At 42.7% G+C, this 21,040-nt stretch overlaps 1 protein-coding gene across 1 annotated transcript in view; it reads left to right on the plus strand.

The window, feature by feature from the left end:
• Positions 1-21,040, plus strand: part of Adamts18 (ADAM metallopeptidase with thrombospondin type 1 motif 18) — a 104,249-nt gene that overhangs the window by 46,464 nt on the left and 36,745 nt on the right. The window contains exons 6-12 of the mRNA XM_048354728.1: positions 1,021-1,214; positions 1,441-1,524; positions 2,915-3,074; positions 5,269-5,374; positions 6,307-6,444; positions 8,883-9,036; positions 18,865-18,960. Coding sequence (XP_048210685.1) covers positions 1,021-1,214; positions 1,441-1,524; positions 2,915-3,074; positions 5,269-5,374; positions 6,307-6,444; positions 8,883-9,036; positions 18,865-18,960 — 932 coding nt within the window. The remainder of the gene's footprint in view (positions 1-1,020; positions 1,215-1,440; positions 1,525-2,914; positions 3,075-5,268; positions 5,375-6,306; positions 6,445-8,882; positions 9,037-18,864; positions 18,961-21,040) is intronic.

The raw sequence follows: 21,040 nt of genomic DNA on the forward strand, positions 1-21,040 counted from the left end.
AATGCCATTGTTTTGCCTTCCCAGGGCCCACCAGACTGGTCATTATTCACTCACAGAAGGTGTTGTGCCTGCCTTAACAAGCACCTCTAGGTCTCTCATCAGAGCAAGGCCAGTAACAACTCCGTGAGGCTTTGAACCTGTTTAGGGAAGTGCTGAATATAGCTTTGAAATACTACCCCTGACCTGTTTTCCCCAATAATGAAATCCATATCAGATGGGAAAGTCCTTTAGTTAGCCATTTATTCTTTCATCTCAGCAGGTCAGTTTGGGAGCACGAGCCATCTTGAGCAATATCACCCTTTTCACTAGTTTTCTCCCAACCTCTCCACTGACCTCCATTTTCACTTCTAAACTTTGAATATTCTGACTGCATTCACCCACCCTTTGCCCATTTCTTACCTGTCGCATTTAAGTTTATGTTGATGAAACAAAAATGCCAGGCACAGGTTGTGTTCCATAGGCGTTTTTATTTTATTCATGGAATAACAAATAAAATTTTATCAAGTCAGACCTGACTGGTAATGTATATTTTCATAATTTTAGAGTAATAAGCCTTTCCTCCTTTAAAGACCCCTGACTGATTTTTGTTGAGAGCCTTATAGCGCCTCTTCACAGTATTTTCCAGTGACTAAATTGATCCATCCATCAACCCATCCATCAACCCATCCATAGATCCACCTATCCATACCTCCACTCACCTATAGGTCTATGTATCCACTTGTCCACTCATCTATAGTTCCATCCATCCATTAGTCCACCCATCCACTAGTCCATCCGTCCATGCACGCACGCATCTATTGAATAGATCTGGGTTAATCACATACTAGGTACAAAAAACTCAGAGCCAGTGTCGGTGATAGCATGTATGAGTGAAGTGATCGTGGCATCATTTTTCTACCCTCGTTGTAGGCATTCCCTTTTCTTCCTCCTTCCCCTCTTCCTTCCCCTCTTCCGGCCTACTGAGCTCACCTAGTTATCCTCTACTGACATTGCTTCCAAATGTTCTTGTGATCATCGTAGATGCCCCTAAGCCTCCTTCAGAGGACACCTACCTAAGGTTTGATGAGTATGGGAGCCCGGGGCGGCCCAGAAGATCCGCTGCAAAGTCGCAGAGGGGCCTCAATGTGGAAACCCTCGTGGTGGCGGACAAGAAGATGGTGGAAAAGCACGGCAAGGGAAATGTCACCACGTACATCCTCACCGTCATGAACATGGTAAGGGAGGGGACTTCTCGTCTCTCTAAATCGTACAACAGGATTGGTGGAATCTGAGATGTAGCCACATGGTTTTATAGAAGATAAAAAGGAGCCTTGAGAAATGGGTTCATAAGGACATATAGTTTGTAAAATTAAAGCCTCCACACTTGTCAATGTCTAATTGATTCCCACTGTGCATTTTTCACCTTGTAAAGGTTTTATTTGATTTTTCTCCTTGTGACAGGTTTCCAGTTTATTTAAAGATGGGACTATTGGCAGTGACATAAACATCGTTGTGGTGAGCCTCATCCTTCTGGAACAGGAACCTGTGAGTGGCACTCTTTTGTTTATTTCTCCATTCCTTCTGCTATCCAGGACCCATTCATTGGACGACCTACTGTCTTCCAGCCAACCCATGAAACAGGCATTACAATTGAAAACTTGAAATTATGTCCATCTCTCTCCTCAAGGCAAGTGCTGTCTAGTTGGACCATGAAACCAAATAAATTAAACTACAGCACCCCAAAAATAATTGTTTTCACAATAATAAAGGTAATATGTGTGCATTCATACATGCCAAGATAGTGGCCCACACCTATTAAATGCATATATAATATAAATAAAAGATGACATATAAATCCTAGGTAGGCCTCACAAGATCACAGATTTATATGCAAGCTGGCTATACTAGGCAATCCATGATAGATATAGAAGGGTATGTTGAAAATATACTGGAGGAAAAAAGCATTAGGAAGTTCTTATAGTTCTTCTGTGCTATGGAGATTAAGCAAGGAGTGTTTCATTACCCTTGAATCAATTCCTGAGAGGTCCAAGACACTGGCATGGGAAAGATGGTAAAACCAGAGCATAGAATAACATGGCAAACGGCTTGCCACTCATTGCTTTGTACAGTTTTGATGTGTAAGTTGTACGTTTTGGCAATAAAGATCACCAGTCAAAGGGACTGTTTTTAAATCTCCTGAGGCTTTCTCTCTTCATCTGTAACCCAGGTAAAGAATGGGAAATGGGAAAAGCAAGAAGCAGAGAAAAGAGAGAAATTGACCTAATCACCCAGGTGTAGAGAGATACAGGGGTTAATGACTTGCCAAATTATTTCTGTGATTTCAGAAAGGGAATATACGTGTTGGTTGGGGCACACTTTTGTCTTTAACCTCCACATATGCATTTCCCAAGGCCATTGAAGCCCGCTGCACCCTAATTCAGTGATGATTAAAGATCTTACCTTAAAACCTTCTCCTTGCCCCAACTCAGTAAGTTTGACTGAGCAAACGTGTTGATAAGTGATTGTTGTAAGGGTAATCCCTCTCTTGCCTTTTAGAGTCTTAAACTTTATTCACTCGGTGAATATTGTATTGACGGTTGATGGATTGTAGCATAGCATGTACCAAACCATTTGCTGGAAATTTCTCCTGTGGTAAATACGTCCTGGTTACTGCCTTGGTCATGCTCTATTGAAGAAACAATGGAACATCATCACCCATTCATTTATTATTATCTTCCAGCATTTTATAAAGGTAGTACCTGGTGACACGAAGAAAGGTTCATAGAATGGATATGATGTTAGTTCTGGTAGGAATGGAATTGATTTGTAAAGCCATATTGCTGAAACTTTGCTTGAGCAATTGTGAGTGTTTACTATTTGGCGTTTATAGCCCTGTGACAAAAATTACACTCGGATTTGCGTGGGTTTCCAATAGGGAGGATTGTTGATCAACCACCATGCAGACCAGTCTCTGAATAGCTTTTGTCAATGGCAGTCAGCCCTCGTGGGAAAGAATGGCAAGAGGCACGACCACGCCATCCTGCTCACGGGCTTCGATATCTGCTCCTGGAAGAATGAGCCATGTGACACTCTAGGTATGGTATGAATAGATCTTTCGTGCACACCTGCTTGGTAAAAAGTACAGTATGGAAATTTTGTACTAAATGCGTGGTGCCCTGTGCACCTCATCGAAGACATACCGTCACACCCTACTAAATAATGGGGACACGTTCGGAAAAGATTACAGAGATGACTATGATGTTCCTACACGCTATACTCTCACGAGACCACTGTCGTATGGACAAGCAACCCACTGTTGACAGACACGCCGTTATGTATGTTATGCAGTACATGATAACCTATTGACCCTATTGATGATCGTTGAGGTGCAAGGCTCATCGTGGAGTAACTGAACAAGTGTGTTCGTAAGCATCATGACTGTAGAACTGGGTAACTGGAGACAAGTTGCTTGGTTTTCATGGTGCTTGGCTGCCCCACTAGGTACCAGGGCTTCCTTTTGTCAGGTACTTGATTTTGAAGGACTCAGTTCTTCCATAGTTGCACAGGGCACTGGGAGTAATGATTGATGTGTTTTTATATTACACTCATGCTGTATTTTCTATTATATTCCATTGCATAAAATAGAAATTTAGCCCCTTCTCCTTTTTTGATGATTTAGGTCAGAGACAGCAGATTTTCTCTGTAAAGAGCCAGGTAGTAAATATGTTATATTCTGTAGGCCCTCCCTCCGCGGTAATTACTCAAGTCACTTGCATTAGTGCAAAAGCATCCATGGGCAATGAATACATGGAAGAGTGTGGTTGTGTTCTACTGAAATGCATTGACAAAACCAGAAAGCAGAAACCAGCAACAATGGTGCAGATGGATGAGTAAAACAAGGAGCTGAGAAAGTTTATATGGTCTCCCCCCACCAATCATTTTCTTCTTCAAAGTGCTTTCTAATCTCCTATGGTTTATTAGCAATAAAAACAGACTGGACTTTGTACAACTTTATTTTTTAATGCTTTAAAAAAATTCTCTCTGATGTCTCTTGTCCTGCCTTAGAAAATAAACCTCTTTTAATTCACCATTAATCACAGTCTTCAAGAAACACAACTGCTTTGGGAATTGTTCCCTGAGAAAATGTTTTTAGAAAAGGATTTTCAAATTCACATTCTGAGTCCGGGATGTTTAAGGTGATAGCTGGTAACCAATGCATTGTTAATGTTTCAAAATGATCTTCTGAGAAAGAACCAACCAGAAACCAAAGTATAAGGAAAGAATTGGAAAGACAAAAACAACACTGTGTCACCTGAGGCCCATTGATTTCCCCTTTCTGAGCCTCAGTTTCCTTATCTGTAAGTATCTACACACACAAATGTGTACTAGACATATAGATAGAGCAGGGTATGGTGTTTGGCTAGCATCCAAGGCTGCTGCCACCCAGGATAAGGGCCTTCAGATTCTATTTCCCTGAAGATTTTCACATGAGATGGGTGTGGTCAATTTGCAAGCATATACTTAAAGCTCAGTGGCTACATTGTCCTGCTCTACTGGTTGTAAAGACACCAAACTGGGAAGAAAGATATCCACACCCTATAATATGGATGGACATGGAATCCAGAGTCGGCTGTAATGATTTTATAACTGCTTCAGGAAGGAGGCCACTTTGGGAGAACAGAAACACTTATCCCATTATAATAGCTGGGAGAAAAATGAACTTAATTGCCCATGTTATCTGGTGGGCATTTTTGTGTTCTCTGCTCTAGAGGAAGACCAAGATGTATGCTTGCTCTTGGAAAATATATCCAGTGTTATGGCAGTATCACTACGGTTCAGTTAACATGGCACATTGGAATAGTTGTCATTTGATCAAGTAATCTGTTTCAAATAACAAACTTAGGTAAGGCACATAAGAGTTCAATGACTTACTCTGCTACAGTAAAATGGGAATTGCAGTGTACCTACTGACCTCACATGGAGCTGCCATCTCTCTTTTTCTCTGTTTCTATTGAGTCTGTCTGTCTGTCTGTCTGTTGGTTAATGGATCTATCCATCCATCCATCTATCCATCCATCTTTCTATCTATGTATCTATCCATCCATCCATCCATCCATCTATCTCCCAGGACAGGCAGAGAACTATATACCATTAGTGTTTTCCTGAAAAAAATAATTAGCCCAGGAAACTAAAACTGTGTGGAAAATTTTGAGGACAGCGGAGTAGATGACTTCTTTGCCCCCCAACCCCCGCCCCTCAGACTAACATTTGAACCTGATCTCTCTACAGGGTTCGCACCCATCAGTGGAATGTGCAGTAAGTACCGGAGTTGTACCATCAACGAAGACACGGGCCTTGGCCTGGCTTTCACCATTGCTCACGAGTCAGGGCACAAGTAAGTGGCTCCTCGATTCACAGCCTTATCGGAAAACTGGTTGAGTGATCCACCAGCATTCCTCTCAGGATGAGATAAATGTGGTATGAATCTTAGAATCATATCTGGCTATAAGAAAGGCTCTGTAAAGGCCATATTGTCAGCGTCTCTTTGTGTTACGACATTACCTTGTGTGCACAAATGGATTGCATGGTGTTTAACCAGTTCTTAGGTCTTTCCAGTACTTATTTCCTTCCTATTGCTTCAGTGAAGATACTTCTAGCTCACTCTTCACACCAAGGAAACAGTGAATCACAGAGACATGTAAATCCCTAGAATGCAATTGCATGTGATTAAAATGCTGTTGTTCTACACCCTGGGTACTCTTTTAGCCAGTGACATGGACATCGAGTATTCTTGTAAGGGGTGTTAGTAAATCTCACTTTTATGAGACTAGACTTGGAAATGACACTAGAGTTCGCAACAAGGAAACTTGAGAGTAATAAGATATGTTCATTTTGCTAGGGGTGTAATTTTGTGTGGAGACAATGATATGAAGAATTTTCAAATATTGTTTGAGTAATAGCTGTGGCATTCGAGAAGGCATACTGCTTTACACAATGACACGTTGGATATACCAGATTAGAAGTGTATGTATGTGTGTGTGTGTGCATGCGCGCGCATGAGCATTGTGTATAGGGTATGTACACGCAGGTATATTTTATTTAATATAACTTCTTTTACATTTTCAGAGCATCCAATTCTGACTTATAAGAAAAGATCATACATTGAACAACAGTTGATAGCAACTCAGTTTGTCTGTCTCTCTCCTATAATTTCAATAACTGTTTCTCACCTGGGTTTACTAATTCTCCATGTGTCTCCCCTCTCCCCGCCCCCTGATTACACTTGGAGAATGGGTTCACAGAAGGTGATCTCTCTCCTCTGCCCAGCTTCGGCATGATTCACGATGGCGAGGGCAACCCCTGCAGGAAGGCGGAAGGCAACATCATGTCTCCTACGCTGACCGGAAACAACGGGGTGTTTGCGTGGTCTTCATGCAGCCGACAATATCTCAAGAAATTCCTCAGGTAAGACAGGTGGAGCAGGTGTGTGGTCAGGTCTGACAATGGCAACAGAGAATAGTGTTTAATGGATGTGAAAAAGAACAAGAAGACAAAACTTCTTTTGACCTCTCAATAAAACAAAATAATAAAATAATAAAAACAAAACACCAAAAAAAAAATCCCCCACTCAAACATCCTATATGAATGCAACAATTGTGATGACATTATTGTTACTGCTGAAAAATGGAAGGGCTTCTATGGAGTCAGATCCTCTCCGTATATTTAGTCCTGTTCCTCCTCATAGCAGTCTTCTCCATTCTAAAACTTAGGAAATTGAGTCCTAGATGAATCGCAATGCTTAAGAGAGCTGGCAAGTTGCAGATTCACAGTTAAATTCATCACTAAGATTTGTCTTCATAGCTCCATTTCTCTTCTTTGACTTCCAAAGGTTGCTGGACATCTTGCCTTTCTACTGTGATGAGAGACAGAATACTGAGCTTATTTTAATCTCATCAATCCACAGGTCTTAAGAACACTAAAAATGTTGTAGTAGTGCATATATATATATATTTTTTTTATAAGGAATACAGCAACACATATCTGATGGGTTATGTTGTTTAGAACTGGTGATGGGCCAGCTCAGTGTCCAGAAATCATCCAAAGGAGATGTTGCTATGGACTGTCATTTGATACCTCAGAACTCTGGAGCTGTGTTATTATAAGAAAGAGCTAGAGAGGTAGTACTATGATTCACATTACACAATGAAAGCCAAATTTAATTATAAATGTAATGTATTCCTACAGGTACATGTAGATAGATCATTTTTTAATCTGTGTTGATATACATGGACACTTGGTGGTTTGTAGTCTACCTCCGTTTCAGCAGACATTAGTGGAGTTAATTTGTGAATATATGTATATTATATATTATATTATATATTATATATATATATATTTTTAATTTTGTCAGTCATGAGGCTTGAACTCTGGGCCTGGGCACTGTCTCTAAGCTATTCAGTTCAAGGCTAGTCTATCACTTGAGCCACAGCACCACAAATTTATATTCTTGATGCACTTATACCACTACATCTGATTTGTTAATGTTAACAGGATTAGCAAGATATGTGGGCAAGGCAAATTCAGTATGAGAATGTCTGACCAAACCGTGCTCAAAGGATGGTCAAAAACATTGATTAAAAAATACTTTTGCTATATAATAAGCATCAACACACAGATGTTCTTGTTAGTTTTAAGTTCATGCTTTGGGAGCATGAAATGTTCTTTTCTAACTCATGTGCAAATGTATTCAATAAGTATGACCAATCAAGATCATCTTGATGTAGAAAAAAATCTCCACATGCATATATTGTAGTTAGCTGCTTTCGGGCAACAGTAATGGTAATGGCAGCTAACTTTGATTACTGTGCTATGATAAATGTATTACATTCTCTTGTTTGATCTGTGAAACAACCCTTATCAGCGTCACTGACAAGAATGAAAGTCATATAACTCTTCAATGTATGATCAGTAGGCCCCCCCATTTGTCTGACCTCCCAAAATTATATGTAACCAACTTGATACTTAACCTCTCAGTGATGCCATTGCTTAATTATTTAAGTAAGTGGAGATCAAAGTTTTTTCTAAGAAGACTGATTTTCATCTCAACACATCATAAACATATCTCATCCATCAATGTACCCTTCCTCCTGATCCTTTCAATAACATTAAATAAATTTTTGTTGTTGTTGTTGGTCAGGGGCCTGGAACTCAGGGCCTGGGTGCTATCCCTGAGCTTCTTTGCTCAAGGCTAACACTCTGCCACACTGGGTAACAGCTCCACTTCTGGTTTTCTGGTGTTTATTTGGAGATTAGTGTCTCACGGGCTTTCCTACCTTGACTGGCTTTGAACTGTGATCCTCAGATCTCAGCCTATTAAGTACCTTACTTTTGTTGGTTAAACTTATTTGAGGAAGGGCCTTGACCTCTGCCTCCTCGCCTGTAAAATAATAATAATAATAATAATAATAATAATAATAATAATAACACAGCATGATTTAAGTCCCTGTGAAGGCATTCATTGTCTCTGTCTGGGGTGTTGTGTAGCTTTAGTGCTTCATATTTTTCCCAGAGTAGACATATGATAAAGATTGGTCAAATGTCATGGGAGACTGTTGAAGGATGTTTCATATATATGTTTGCTGTTCCCATCTCCTGTCCAATCCCAAGGCATGTCCCTTGAATGGCTGGGCCTTCTGGTGCCCTTTGGGATGGTGGCATAGATCATCCATTCAGATAAGACTTACTTTTTGGCATACATATGTATTGTAACTTTAAATGTATACCTGTTTTCTTTAGCCATCTTATGGTTCTCTTTGTATCACTGCTTTCGGGGGGGGGGTTTATTTTAAAATCAGAGATCACAGATGACCTGGTTATTAATAGGTCTGTGTTATCCACTCTAGCACACCTCAGGCTGGATGTCTAGTGGATGAACCCAAGCAAACAGGGCAGTATAAATATCCGGACAAACTCCCAGGACAGATTTATGATGCCGACACTCAGTGCAAGTGGCAATTCGGAGCCAAAGCCAAGTTATGCAGCCTTGGTTTTGCGAAGGTATGTTTGCTTGTGATTTCCAACTTGCATTAAGATTCTACAGCGAGTCTGTGTGCCTATGAGAAGAATAAACATTTGCTTTGCCAAGGTCAAAGGGGAGCGTCTGGGTTATCTCTCAAATGTCAGCTGTTTGGCACGATAATTCAGTGGCAATTTTACTGTCAATGTGTTATCCAGACAGGGTTAAATAGCACCCTTAGAAGAAATTCCTCCTGTCTACACATATACTTTGTCTGCTAGTAGTAAATCTAGGAATAATAGCTTTTTCTTACTACTAATCACTGATCTTATATTCTTCATGTTTCTGTCCTCTTGTGATACAGTGGATCACTCTAAATGCCCCCCGATGTCTTTGTTTTAGAATTGTCATTGGTAACCAGCAATTGTGTAAAAATCCAAGGTGTGTCTTGAGTGTTCTTCATATGATTTTTGTGTTGAGTCTTTCGTTCGAGGCATGAACAAGAGAAAACGCAAGAGTTCCTCTTGTAGAAAGGGAAGCTCTCTTGTTTCACTTGGTCGAGTGGCATCATTGGCCAGTATCACTAGAAAGTATCATTGGGCATCATTGGGTTGGCATATTCTCAGTAGCTCCTGGGTACCTGAACAGGTGGCAATTAGGGAGGTTGGCAGTTCCTCTCCCTGTCTTATTACTTGTCACCCCTCTTTGCTTCCTCTTTTGCTCTTCCTCCTCCCCCTTCCCTTGTCACAGTTCCTCTCTTTTACCACCACCCACCAGCAGCAGCCATGTTACCAACATCAACGAGAGAAACACGAGTAGGCCGTGTCACCGCCGTGGCCTCTCCCACCAAGCACCATCAACATCTCCACTCCTGTCATTTCCAGAAGTTTCCAGCCAACCTCTCTGCCTGCTCCATCCAAGGCATTTACTCAAGATTGGTTTGACATGTCCTTAAAAACAAAATCCCGGGGCTGGGGATATGGCCTAGTGGCAAGAGTGCCTGCTTCATATACATGAGGCCCTGGGTTCGATTCCCCAGCACCACATATACAGAAAATGGCCAGAAGTGGCGCTGTGACTCAAGTGGCAGAGTGCTAGCCTTGAGCAAAAAAGAAGCCAGGGACAGTGCTCAGGCCCTGAGTTCAAGCCCCAGGACTGGCCAAAAAAAAAAAAAATCAAAATCCCCCCAAAGTTCTTGCCCCCTTTCACCTGGAGCGTAGAGAAATGTTTGGTTTGCCTAAGGCCATAAAACTATTTTAAAGGAATCTAAACAAAAAGTTTATCCTACATCAACATGGTGCTTCCTCTTCTCCATTGGTGAAAAGCCAGGCTTTTTAAAAATTAATATTCAGTCATTAATAACTGCCTCCATTAATTGTGCAGTGTCTGTATTTTTTTTCTACCACCTAATTGTTTTTCTATAAATCCACTTGCTTTCAAAATATAAGTCCTGAGAAATAGTATCTGTCAATCATAGGTTTGATAGAGACATATCTCTTAAATGCTGAAAGAAAAGGTTTATGCAGATCCACGTCTCTTGACATACCTTCCATGACACATGGACTTTACTTTGGCAAATGTTAACGAACGGCATGTAAAAAGGAACAGATTCAGGACTGATTCTACTCGCCTGTTACGTGGAGGCTCTTAGGCAGAAGTAAATAGCTATTCATTTTGTTGGAAGCGTTAAGTCCTAAGGTAGCCTCTTCATAGCTTTGTTCTAGAAGATTTATTAGTGTCCTCGGTCATCAATCAGATATTTATTATTCGCTTACCATGCTGCCAGTGAAGCACTGGTAATGGAGTTATTTTCTTTAGAAATATACAAAGGAAGTTCCTCAAATTACCCTCATTCCTTCGGGATCACACAAATGTGCAGGCGTTTTGAGGGTGCCTGTTCTGTGTCAAGCAGTGTGCAGGGCATATATAACTGTGCTGAACTTATAGATGGTTTTCGAGAACCGCACCAAACTTTGTGACGATCGTCTCTCAGTCTCGGGGAAGGTCTTTGTTGAGACAGGGAGCCCAGGGCGACAACGATTCCACACTAGAAGAGGGACTAACATGATGAAAGCAAGCACAGAAGGGGGAATGTCCGGAGGGAGAAAGGGGGTGGCTTAAGAAAGGGATGATTAGCTGGGCATGATGGTGCATGCCTGTAATCCCAGCACTCGGGACACTGGGTTCAATCAACCCTGTCCCAGGTAAACCAGAAAAACCAAACAAGACAACAAGGAAAGATGTTTAAGATGGCCAAGGGGTGACATGGGGAGGAAGCATCGGTGGATGGATCCTGCATGTGAGCCATTCCCCCACAGTCTTGCTTTCGGCATGCTCATGATTCCACTCCTTGTCCCTTTCACCAGCGCCTCGGCTGGGATCATGCTCAGTGCCTTTGTGCGGGCCTGACGGGGAGGGGCTTCTGAACCAGCTTAGCACTGAGAGCACCAATTCCCCTCCCTGCCTGCACTGTCAGCTCCAGCCATCCGTGCCAACCCCCTCAAGTCAGCCATGCAGCACAGGAAGTGCTTCTTCAAGGCCTGCCACTACTTCCTCTTCCTGTCTTTCATTCCTCAGTCTGACTGCTTTATTTATTTTTCTCCATGATTCCTAGAAAGGAGGGGTTAAGGCTCCAAACACACACAAAACAAATTCTCCACTCCAAATTCTCCCCGCTGGCAGATGCAGCATTGTCTGTGTCACTGAGAATTTTCTGGAAACACAACTACTCTGACCCCATCTGTACCAAGAGGATGAGAAAGTTGGAGCGTAGGACTCAGCAGTCTGTGCTTTAAAAGGGGTGACTCTCATGCAAGCTGTGGTTGAGAACCACTGAGCTAGACAATCTTCATTATCTCACACAACACACACGTTTTTAGAATTATATAGACCTGGGTTTAAGGATCTTAATTCTACCACTTCTGAGAGGCCTTGAGCAAATGTCTCAGTCTCCTTCAGCACTAATTAGTGTCTCATTCAGTAACTGGTAAACGAGAAGGTAATCATAGGACTGCAAGGCTTAATTTGGTGCAGTTGTACCATTTAACAAATGAGAAGGTTTCCCTCTTTCTCCCCTCCTCTGTTCAAGTATCATGGCTGTCATTTCGCCCGGCTGTCTATTGACAGTGGCGACTTTGTCAGGGCTGGGGCTCTGGGTGGGGAGGGGAGTAGGTTTGAGGCTGCCCATATTTTATCACGCATCTCTCCTCTGTCAACCTCAAATTTTCTATGTCTTTGGTATATCCAGTGCGATCTTGGCTCTCTTCTGAAGTGTTTGTATTATTCAGTGTTTTGCTGCTACAACAAAATACTTGACATGGGATCCTTGTGAAGAGAAGAGGCTTCTTTAGCTCATAGTTGTGGAGGTTCACAGACCTGGTTCTGGCCTTCGGGGATGGGCCCCTGGGTTGCGTCACAATAGAGCCCATAGCAGTGGTAGAAGCCTTGGCCACCATCCAGGTGGAGAAACTGGGGGGCCAGACTCAAGGTTCTATTACTGCCATCCTTTGAGAACCAACAAAGACCTAAGAGAAATATAATCCCTTCCAGGGCATGACCTCTGTTTCCTAATGCCTTCTCCTGGGGCTCTCTCCCCAAAATTGTCCAAGTAAGACCAAGACCACTTGGCCAAGGCTTCCGCAGCATTTGGAGAGACCTAAAGGAAGGCTTCTTTCCTTCCTAGAACATCCAATTGATTATTATGTACTCAACAGGGAGTACTCCTGGCTCAGCAAGTACTTCTGGCTCAGTAGTGAATTAGTATTGTCTTTCAGAGAATCCTAAACACTGGAGAAAGTGTGACCAGTGCGTCCAAGCTGCTGGTTATCCTGCATTGGGAAAGAGTGACAGGACCAAGAGGCATCTTTTTAGTTGGTCCTGTGACTTAGTAACTAGCACAGGTACTGTCATAGAGCAGGGGACTCAGCACAGGTACAGGCCAAAGAGAAATTGTACCTCCATGAAGGCATTTCAATTCCAGTGAGTACTTATGGAACAGGTATCTCCTCTGGACGTCACCTTTATAATAACAATTTAATAGTTTTCAAAAAAGAGTAGACTGTGCATGTCTTTCCTCTTTGGGAATAAAGAATGGAGAATCAATAGAAACCTCCTAGCATTTCATCCCATGCCCCATCCTGTAATCAAGCAACTTATTATGCCATCCTCGCCTTCCGTTAACGATTGTCCCGTGTCTACCGATATCGATAGCCATGTATGGGTTTCAGATATTTCCTTGCCCAGGGGTGCAAATACTGATCTGAGTGTTCCCCCTTGTGTGAACAAGTGCCTAAGCATAGTGCATCACCATTGTGATTCAGCAATGCACGAGGGCTCCCTCCTTGAAAACACCTTTCTCTGGGCTCCCTCTCACGTTCGTGGGTCACAACCAGGAGCTGCATCATCACGGCCTGTGGCTCGTAGAGATCTGATTTAGAGCTGATACTCATACTCACTGGACACTAGCTTTGCACAGGTGGTTGGCGCTCACAGTGCGGGCACAGCGGGGGTGGGGGGGGACTTTCCGATTCGTCCATGCTCATTTAGGGAGTGACTTCCCCAGTAAAGCATGGTCTGCTGGTTTTGTGCTACACTCACCCCCACCCCCATCCCACCTACACAGGAAGGAGAAACTTAACCCTAGGAGATCCTGCCAGACCTATTTGGCCACAGATCACAGCCATTCGCCAGTGTTTCTTTATCCGTGATAAGGATATTATCTTGATCTCCATTTGTTTGACTCCAGTGTCTTATTTATCGACTGTAGAACAGACAGGGGGCATTAATTATTGTTCCCCTTGAAGCCAACAGTAAGGAAATTGAAGTTCAACGATCTGTTCAAGATCAGGAAAAAGAGGTAATAGATAAGAAAGAAAGAAAGAAAAAACGCATAGGCTTTAGAGGCAAAGTTGTAGCAAAATCTTGCTGATAAGTTGTGAATGGTGCTCTTAGAAAATGGAGGAAAGTCATTCTTGTGTATAAAAAGAGTTATATCTAGTTAGTCTGTATGCCTCGAGCAGTGTGTGTGTGTGTGTGTGTGTGTGTGTATTGATACCTTTAGGGGATGTGTTTCTTTCCAGGCTTTCTGAAATATATGTTTTGCTCACATTTATACAACTAATAAGTAGCAGAGCTAATCCTGGCCTTTCGGTAGAGTCGATTCTTGACCATACAGCCCCACCTCTCAGTTTACCTACCTGAGAACATAAAACCAGCGCAGTGCTAATCCCTTGATGACAAACATCCATAGACAAAAAGGAAGGAAGAGGGGCTGGGGATATAGCCTAGTGGCAAGAGTGCCTGCCTCGGATACACGAGGCCCTAGGTTCGATTCCCCAGCACCACATATACAGAAAACGGCCGGAAGCAGCGCTGTGGCTCAAGAGGCAGAGTGCTAGCCTTGAGCGGGAAGAAGCCAGGGACAGTGCTCAGGCCCTGAGTCCAAGGCCCAGGACTGGCAAAAAAAAAAAGGAAGGAAGAGGATCAAATATATAAACAACACATTGCAAAAGATGAACCGCAGATAGTCAATAAATAGCAGGCAAGTGTTACTCATATGCAACTGTCAGAAATATATGGAATATGCCATCTAATGACATTACCAAATTTTATCAAGGACATGAAGCCACTGGAAAGCCTGCTTACTGCTAAGCATTGCAAAATGCTACAGTTGTTTTTGGGGAAAAAAAAACCCACATTCCCCCTTTCCTGTCTTTGATAGTAGTAGGGTTGAATTCAGGGAATTATAGTTCTGAGCAAGTACTCTGCCGGTTGACCTATACCCCTAGTCCTTCATTGTTTTTCCAGACAAAGTACTTGAACTTTTGTCTAGACTGGCCTCAGATGATAATGTTCCTACCTCTGCCTCCTGGACCTGCTGGGATTACAAATGCGTACCACCGCACTCAGGGTATGTTTTGTTTAAACATGAAACGGAGTATACCTTTATCCTCTGTCTTAATCTGACAGAATAAAATACATGCTCACAAGAAGACTTGTTCAGTTACTGCTGGATTCAGAAGAGCCACAGGCAGGAAGCAAACTGCAATATCATTCAGAAGGAAAAGATGAAGGAGATATATATTATAATATATATAATATATGACATATATTATATATAACACATATGCTAAATTTCGTTGTATTTATTCAGTGAAACTCTATATATCAACAAGAGAACAAGCTATTGATATACACAAAGACACAGATAATGAAAACCACATTGAGCAGAATACCATTCGAAGTCCCCATGGTATAATTCTGTTTCTATGAAATTTAAGAAAAAGCATTCCTGATCTCTAGTTATAGACATCAGCACAGTGGTTACCTCCGAGAGGGGCATTTGTGTGTGTGTGTGGGGGGGGGGGTGATAGGAGTATTCTGTCTAGATTATGGTGGTGTCTTCAGTGGTGTATATATTTTGTCCCAACTTCTATAACCATGTGCTTCAAATGGATGCCTATTATTGTAGTAAATTATACCTCTGTAAACTTGATTTAAAAATGATAGCAGCCACCATTCTTGTTGATGGTTACATTTTAATTATTGCTTAGCTTATAATCTTGGGCAGTGAGGTTAAGCATACGGGGGTTGAAACCCAGGCTAAGCAAAGGCTCACCTGCACAAGGCAGGGAAGAATTTCTTCGGCTTCCCTTGACTGTCAGTTTTTCCATGAGTGCATTGAAGATAAACCCTCCGGCTTCCCCCATGAGGTCATTGAGAGAAGCCAGGAAAATAAGTACGGAAAGCTTTGGTGGGCAGCAAGATCCATGCTTATTTTATGTTAATTTTTTTGGTAGCATACTTTGTCAATTCTTAAATTATAGGCTCCTCTACAGGATTCTAGAGACTTTAAAAAAATTATGGGTGAGGATGAGTTTTCTACTTACAAGATTAATAACTCTCCTTCCTATGTTGACTTACAGGAAATATTCATTGTGCTAGACATTACTATTGTAGGCTCTTGGGATACATCACAGACAAAGTGAATCCGCGCCTCCCCCACCCCATCCTCATCCTTGTATCTCACCGTTGTGTTAGGAATGGAGGCCAAGAGTAGAGAACACCGTAACTGAAGTTGTAAATGAAGTCACTAGTATGGCGTAGGATAAAATAATCAGGAAGGTGTTAAAGTGTTAAAGTCTGTGTGTGTGTGTGAGTGTGTGAGAGAGAGAGAGAGAGAGAAAGAGAAAGAGAGAGAGAATGTGTGAATGCTGGTGCTGGGACTTGAACTCAGGATCTTGTGGTCAAGGCTGGTACCCTTCTACTTGAGCCATGCCTCCACGTCCAGCTTTTTGCTGTTTCATTGGATTTGTCTGCCAGGACTGACTTCAAACCTGAATCCTCAGCTCGCAGCTTTCTGAGTGGCTAGGATTTCACATGTGAGCTACTAGGGGCTAGAAGCTGATAAGAACTTGTTAGTAGTGCAGTCATAGAGGTAGGGGTGGAATTTAGGCAATTTTACCTGGGAGAGGTAAGGGAGTGTTCGGAGTTCAGATAGTTGGGGTAGAACGAGCAGAGACAGGCCCAGGTCTGGCGCAAACTGGAAGTGTTTGCAGGGCTGGGAGAGCAGAGCAGAGTGAACAGGGTGACCTTGTAGGAGAGCAAGTCAGAGAAGGAAGGACTGGATTTTCTCTGAGTGAGGTTGGGGGTGGGGGCGGGGGTTGCATGGGTTTCGAGCAGAGGAGAGCTGATTGACCTAATGTAGGAGGATTTCTCTGTAGAACTTTTCTGCAAGGATGAGACTTTCCCCTGCCATCCAGTATGGCAGCCCTTTCCATGTGCCTCTCCCCTCCCCCACCTTTTTCTCTTTTATTATCATCTATAAATAGTTGTACGAAGGAGTTGCCACTTAACAAAGCAGTTGACGAATACAGTGCATCTTGATTAATGTCACCGCTTTCAACTTTCTCACCCGGCCCTTCCAACGCACGCTTCCCTCCCTTTTCTGAAATTTTGTAGGCTACATATTGGATTCTTGACTCATTCGCCCCCTCTTCATTCGTTCATCCATTCATCCATTCATTCCCCCTTTCTCCCTTGACCCCCCCACCCCACCTTTTTCCAGTACCCACTTCCTGGTGTTTGTTTTGTTGGACTCTGACTTTGCCTTTCCGGGAGACCCTGTGTTGAGAACCAGCGGGGTAAGGGTGGTCAGGTGCCAGATGTGCTGATGGAATGTGAGAGAAAGACAGGAATCAAAGGTGGCTGCACGATTTGGAGCCCGAACGCCTGGAAGGACGGAGGTGTCATGGAGTAAGACTGGGAAATATGAACGTGGGACAGGCTTCGGGAGCGTAAGGAGGATTTTGTTTGGGTTGCATCCAATTTGGGATGCTTTATAAATTGCGATTTTCAGAAGCTATTAGCACCTGCGTCATGTCTAGTTTGGCTTATCCGGGCATAGTGAATACAACCAGAGAACATGTCAGCAACTGACACACCAAATACTGACAGCTTCAAGCATCTTTCCTTAAAAATATGGTCTTGATGGGGGTGGGGGGCGGGAATCATAGCCAGGCAACATGAGACTTTAGGGGTCTCTGTGGTTATTTCTCTTTTTCTCTTAAATGGCGACTTAAGTCCGAGTAATTATAGATAAGGAAAAGTGGTTGAATATGCTTAGAGAAAAGAGGGAGGTACGGGGGTGGGAGGGGGTAGACGAGCTCCCCTCTGTGTTTACTTTGAAAGGAAGCCTTCTCACAGGGCTTTCACGGTTGCCAAAACATGTCGCTGGCTATAATTACGTTTGACTTCTGTACCTCACCACAGAAGAAATAATATGTTCATCCAGTCTGTCTTATTCCACTCTGGAATCCCTGTCCTTCTTTGTTGCTGTTGTTTGGTTGGGTTTTGCTTGGTCCTCTCCAACTGCCCCCTCTCTGAGTGCTGCGGGCTGGCCTTCTCTTTTGAGTAAAATGAAGACGAGAAGACTAAGGTCTCCTGTCCTCTGGTCTTCCTTACCGTCGTGCTGGCTGCCACGGGTAAGGGCTTTCATTCTACCCCGGCTGTAGGAAGGAGCATTGTTTAATTCTGAACGCTTTTCCAAACAAGCTTTCAACCGCTTCAGTGGCTGCCTCTCACGCCTCCATTTTGACCGGGATGGTTCCTTTGTCCGCACCAACTGGTCGGTTCTCTTCCAGCCAAGAGGGATTCCTTATGGAGCGATAAGGAATGGCTGCTGCCGATCCCATGGGTTGAGAAGCTGCCTCAAGATAGTTAACCTTATTTCGCAGCCCTAGGGTCAGAATGAAACTTCCTGAAGGGTTAAAAATGGCAACAACAGTGAAGATGGTAATAATGACCATGATGGGAGATTTGGGGGGGGGGAGGGGCGAATTGTGTGTGGCATGCAAATGAAGTTACATATATTACACATAATTTATGCATATCACAACATTTATCTTTGAGCACCACTCCCGAAGTGCTAATTTTATCACTTTTTTTTTTTTTACAGCAAAAACTAAAGAAATCAGGCAAGCATAGCAGCTCAGGAAATTCTACAATAGTCCCCGATATGGATTTCAATCAGAATTACCTTAGTTTAGTTCTGGTCTCTTCTGCTACACACCGGTTGTGATGATTATTAGAAACAGCATTCCTAAGGTCACAACCAGGTATTCGCTGAGTTACCACAGACCAGCCATGACTGAACTCACATTCAGTAACCTAGCATGGAGTTTCTAGAGAAACTTCAGGCTTCCACAGTCACTGGAATGTATTATTTTGCTCCTACTGACTTCACTTGCCTCCCTAAATAATTTTTCTTATTCCATCCACCACCCCCAGAATATAGTGCTGTGTGCAGAAGCTCTGAACGTTTTCAGTTTTACCTACATCACCACCCTTACTAGCATTTGCTTTCCTTGCAGGACATTTGCAAATCACTCTGGTGCCACCGCGTGGGCCACAGGTGCGAGACCAAATTTATGCCTGCAGCCGAAGGGACCATGTGTGGCTTGAGTATGGTAAACTGCATACTTGCTTGCTTGCTTTCCTCTGGGGAGGTGACAGAGCGTTGACCCCCCCCCCCCCGAAAGACTTGTGTTGTGACTTAGCATGGGACACTGTGGCTCGCACGTGTTGTCGGTCTTCTCTGGAAAGTTAACCGGCGGCTCGCGCCTGCCTGTACACCGAGCTGCTCAGAAGGCCGAAATCTGAGAATTGCAGTCTGAAGCCAGCCTGGGGAAAGACAAGTTCAAGAGACTCTTTATCAGTTAGGCAGCAAAAGACCAGAAATGAGCGGTAGGGTATCAGCCTTGAGAGAAAAACCAAGGAAGACTATGAGGTCTGGAGTTTAAGCTCCAATGTTGGCACGCACGCGCACGTATTGGCATATGCACACGCACGCACACACACACACACACCCCACACACGGCCCATCAATGAGGAGATGAGTTTGTATAGAAGAGCTGGCTGCTCCAGATGAACTCAGATCCTCAGTAAGTCTTTGAAGTCCTTGTGAGCAGGGGCAGGAAGAATACAGAGTTGAAGAAAACTCAGCACTCAGTCCTGGCCCTCCAGGAAACCACAATTCAGTGATGAGACCTACACAGAAGTCAACACTTTCTCTCTTTATGACTCATCTTCCTTAAGTACTAATTGATATCCAGGCTCCAATGAATTAAAAAAAAAAAAAAAAGAATCTTCCTAGGGACTAAGTATGAACTTAGAACTAACCACAGTGAGGAGATATACCAAGGTAGACATCAGAAGTCTGAATTGATGTTCCTCAGCTAGATAAGGGAAAGAAGAGATGTTTACGGAGACGCCGAAAATAAAGACAAAGCCCAGACACAAGAGAATAAATGGGTGAAAGCCATGTACTTTTATCCCAAAATACATGTGCAAGGAAAGAAATGTTTGTACGTACTCTCATTAAAAGATATTGGCATAGCCAGGTGCTGGTGGCTCATGCGTGTAATCCTAGCAAGTTAGGAGGCTAAGATCTGAGGATTGTGGTTCAAAGCTAGCCTGGGCAGGTGAGACTCTTATTTCCAATTTACCACCAGAAAACCAGAAATGGAGCTGTGGCTCAAGGTGGTAGAGAACTAGCCTTGAGTGAAAGAGCTCAGCGATAGCACCCAGGTCCCGTATTCAAGCCCCACGGCCAACAAAAACAAAAAGCAAAAAAAGAAATATATATATATATATATATATATATATGGGTATGTCATCGCCATCCAGTAATACTGAATGCTAGAAGTAGCCTAAGAATTATTTATATATAGATAGGTGGTGGTTGGGTCTATCAGTATGTGCCAACAAAACAGGCCCATAGATAGATAGATAGATAGATTTTACCATTAGAACCAAAACCTACAAAATGTATACATTAAGTATGTACATATTCTATATTTACATATCACATGTAGAATAGTATATGAGCATGTGGGCATTTACATGTCTATGTATAGATTCCTGTGTATTCCTTTTTCCCCATATTAATAATTTAATTTAAATTCAATTTAAATTTTATTTTTAATGTAATTAATTAGCTAAAAAATCAATTGAAAAGCCAAAGAGGGTTCAGTGGATAAATGAATACTTCACCAATACAAATTGGTTGATAGTAGCAGTTATAAAATGATCACATTTTCAAGCAAAGAAATGAGATTAAAAATTAAGATCTGGGGCTGGGAATATGGCCTAGTGGCAAGAGTGTTTGCCCCGTATACATGAAGCCCTGGGTTTGATTCCCCAGCACTACATATATAGAAAACGGCCAGAAGTGGCGCTGTGGCTCAAGTGGCAGAGTGCTAGCCTTGAGCAAAAAGAAGCCAGGGACAGTGCTCAAGCCCTGAGTCCAAGGCCCAGGACTGGCAAAAAAAAAAAAATTTAAAAAAAAAATTAAAATCTGTTTGTCACTAATGTGCCTCAAAGTTAGAGACAGAATGAGTCCTGATGAGGAGCTTTGGATAGTGAGTGAAATTCAGTCTTGGCTATGTATGTGATTATGTGGGTAGCTAGGTGATTCTGAGCAAGGTAGTTAGTATTTCCTAAGTTGCTCTCATCTATAAAATGCTTTGTCTCTGAAATGCTTTGCAA

This window comes from Perognathus longimembris, chromosome 10, assembly GCF_023159225.1.
Source record: "Perognathus longimembris pacificus isolate PPM17 chromosome 10, ASM2315922v1, whole genome shotgun sequence".
NCBI classification, from domain to species: domain Eukaryota; kingdom Metazoa; phylum Chordata; class Mammalia; order Rodentia; family Heteromyidae; genus Perognathus; species Perognathus longimembris.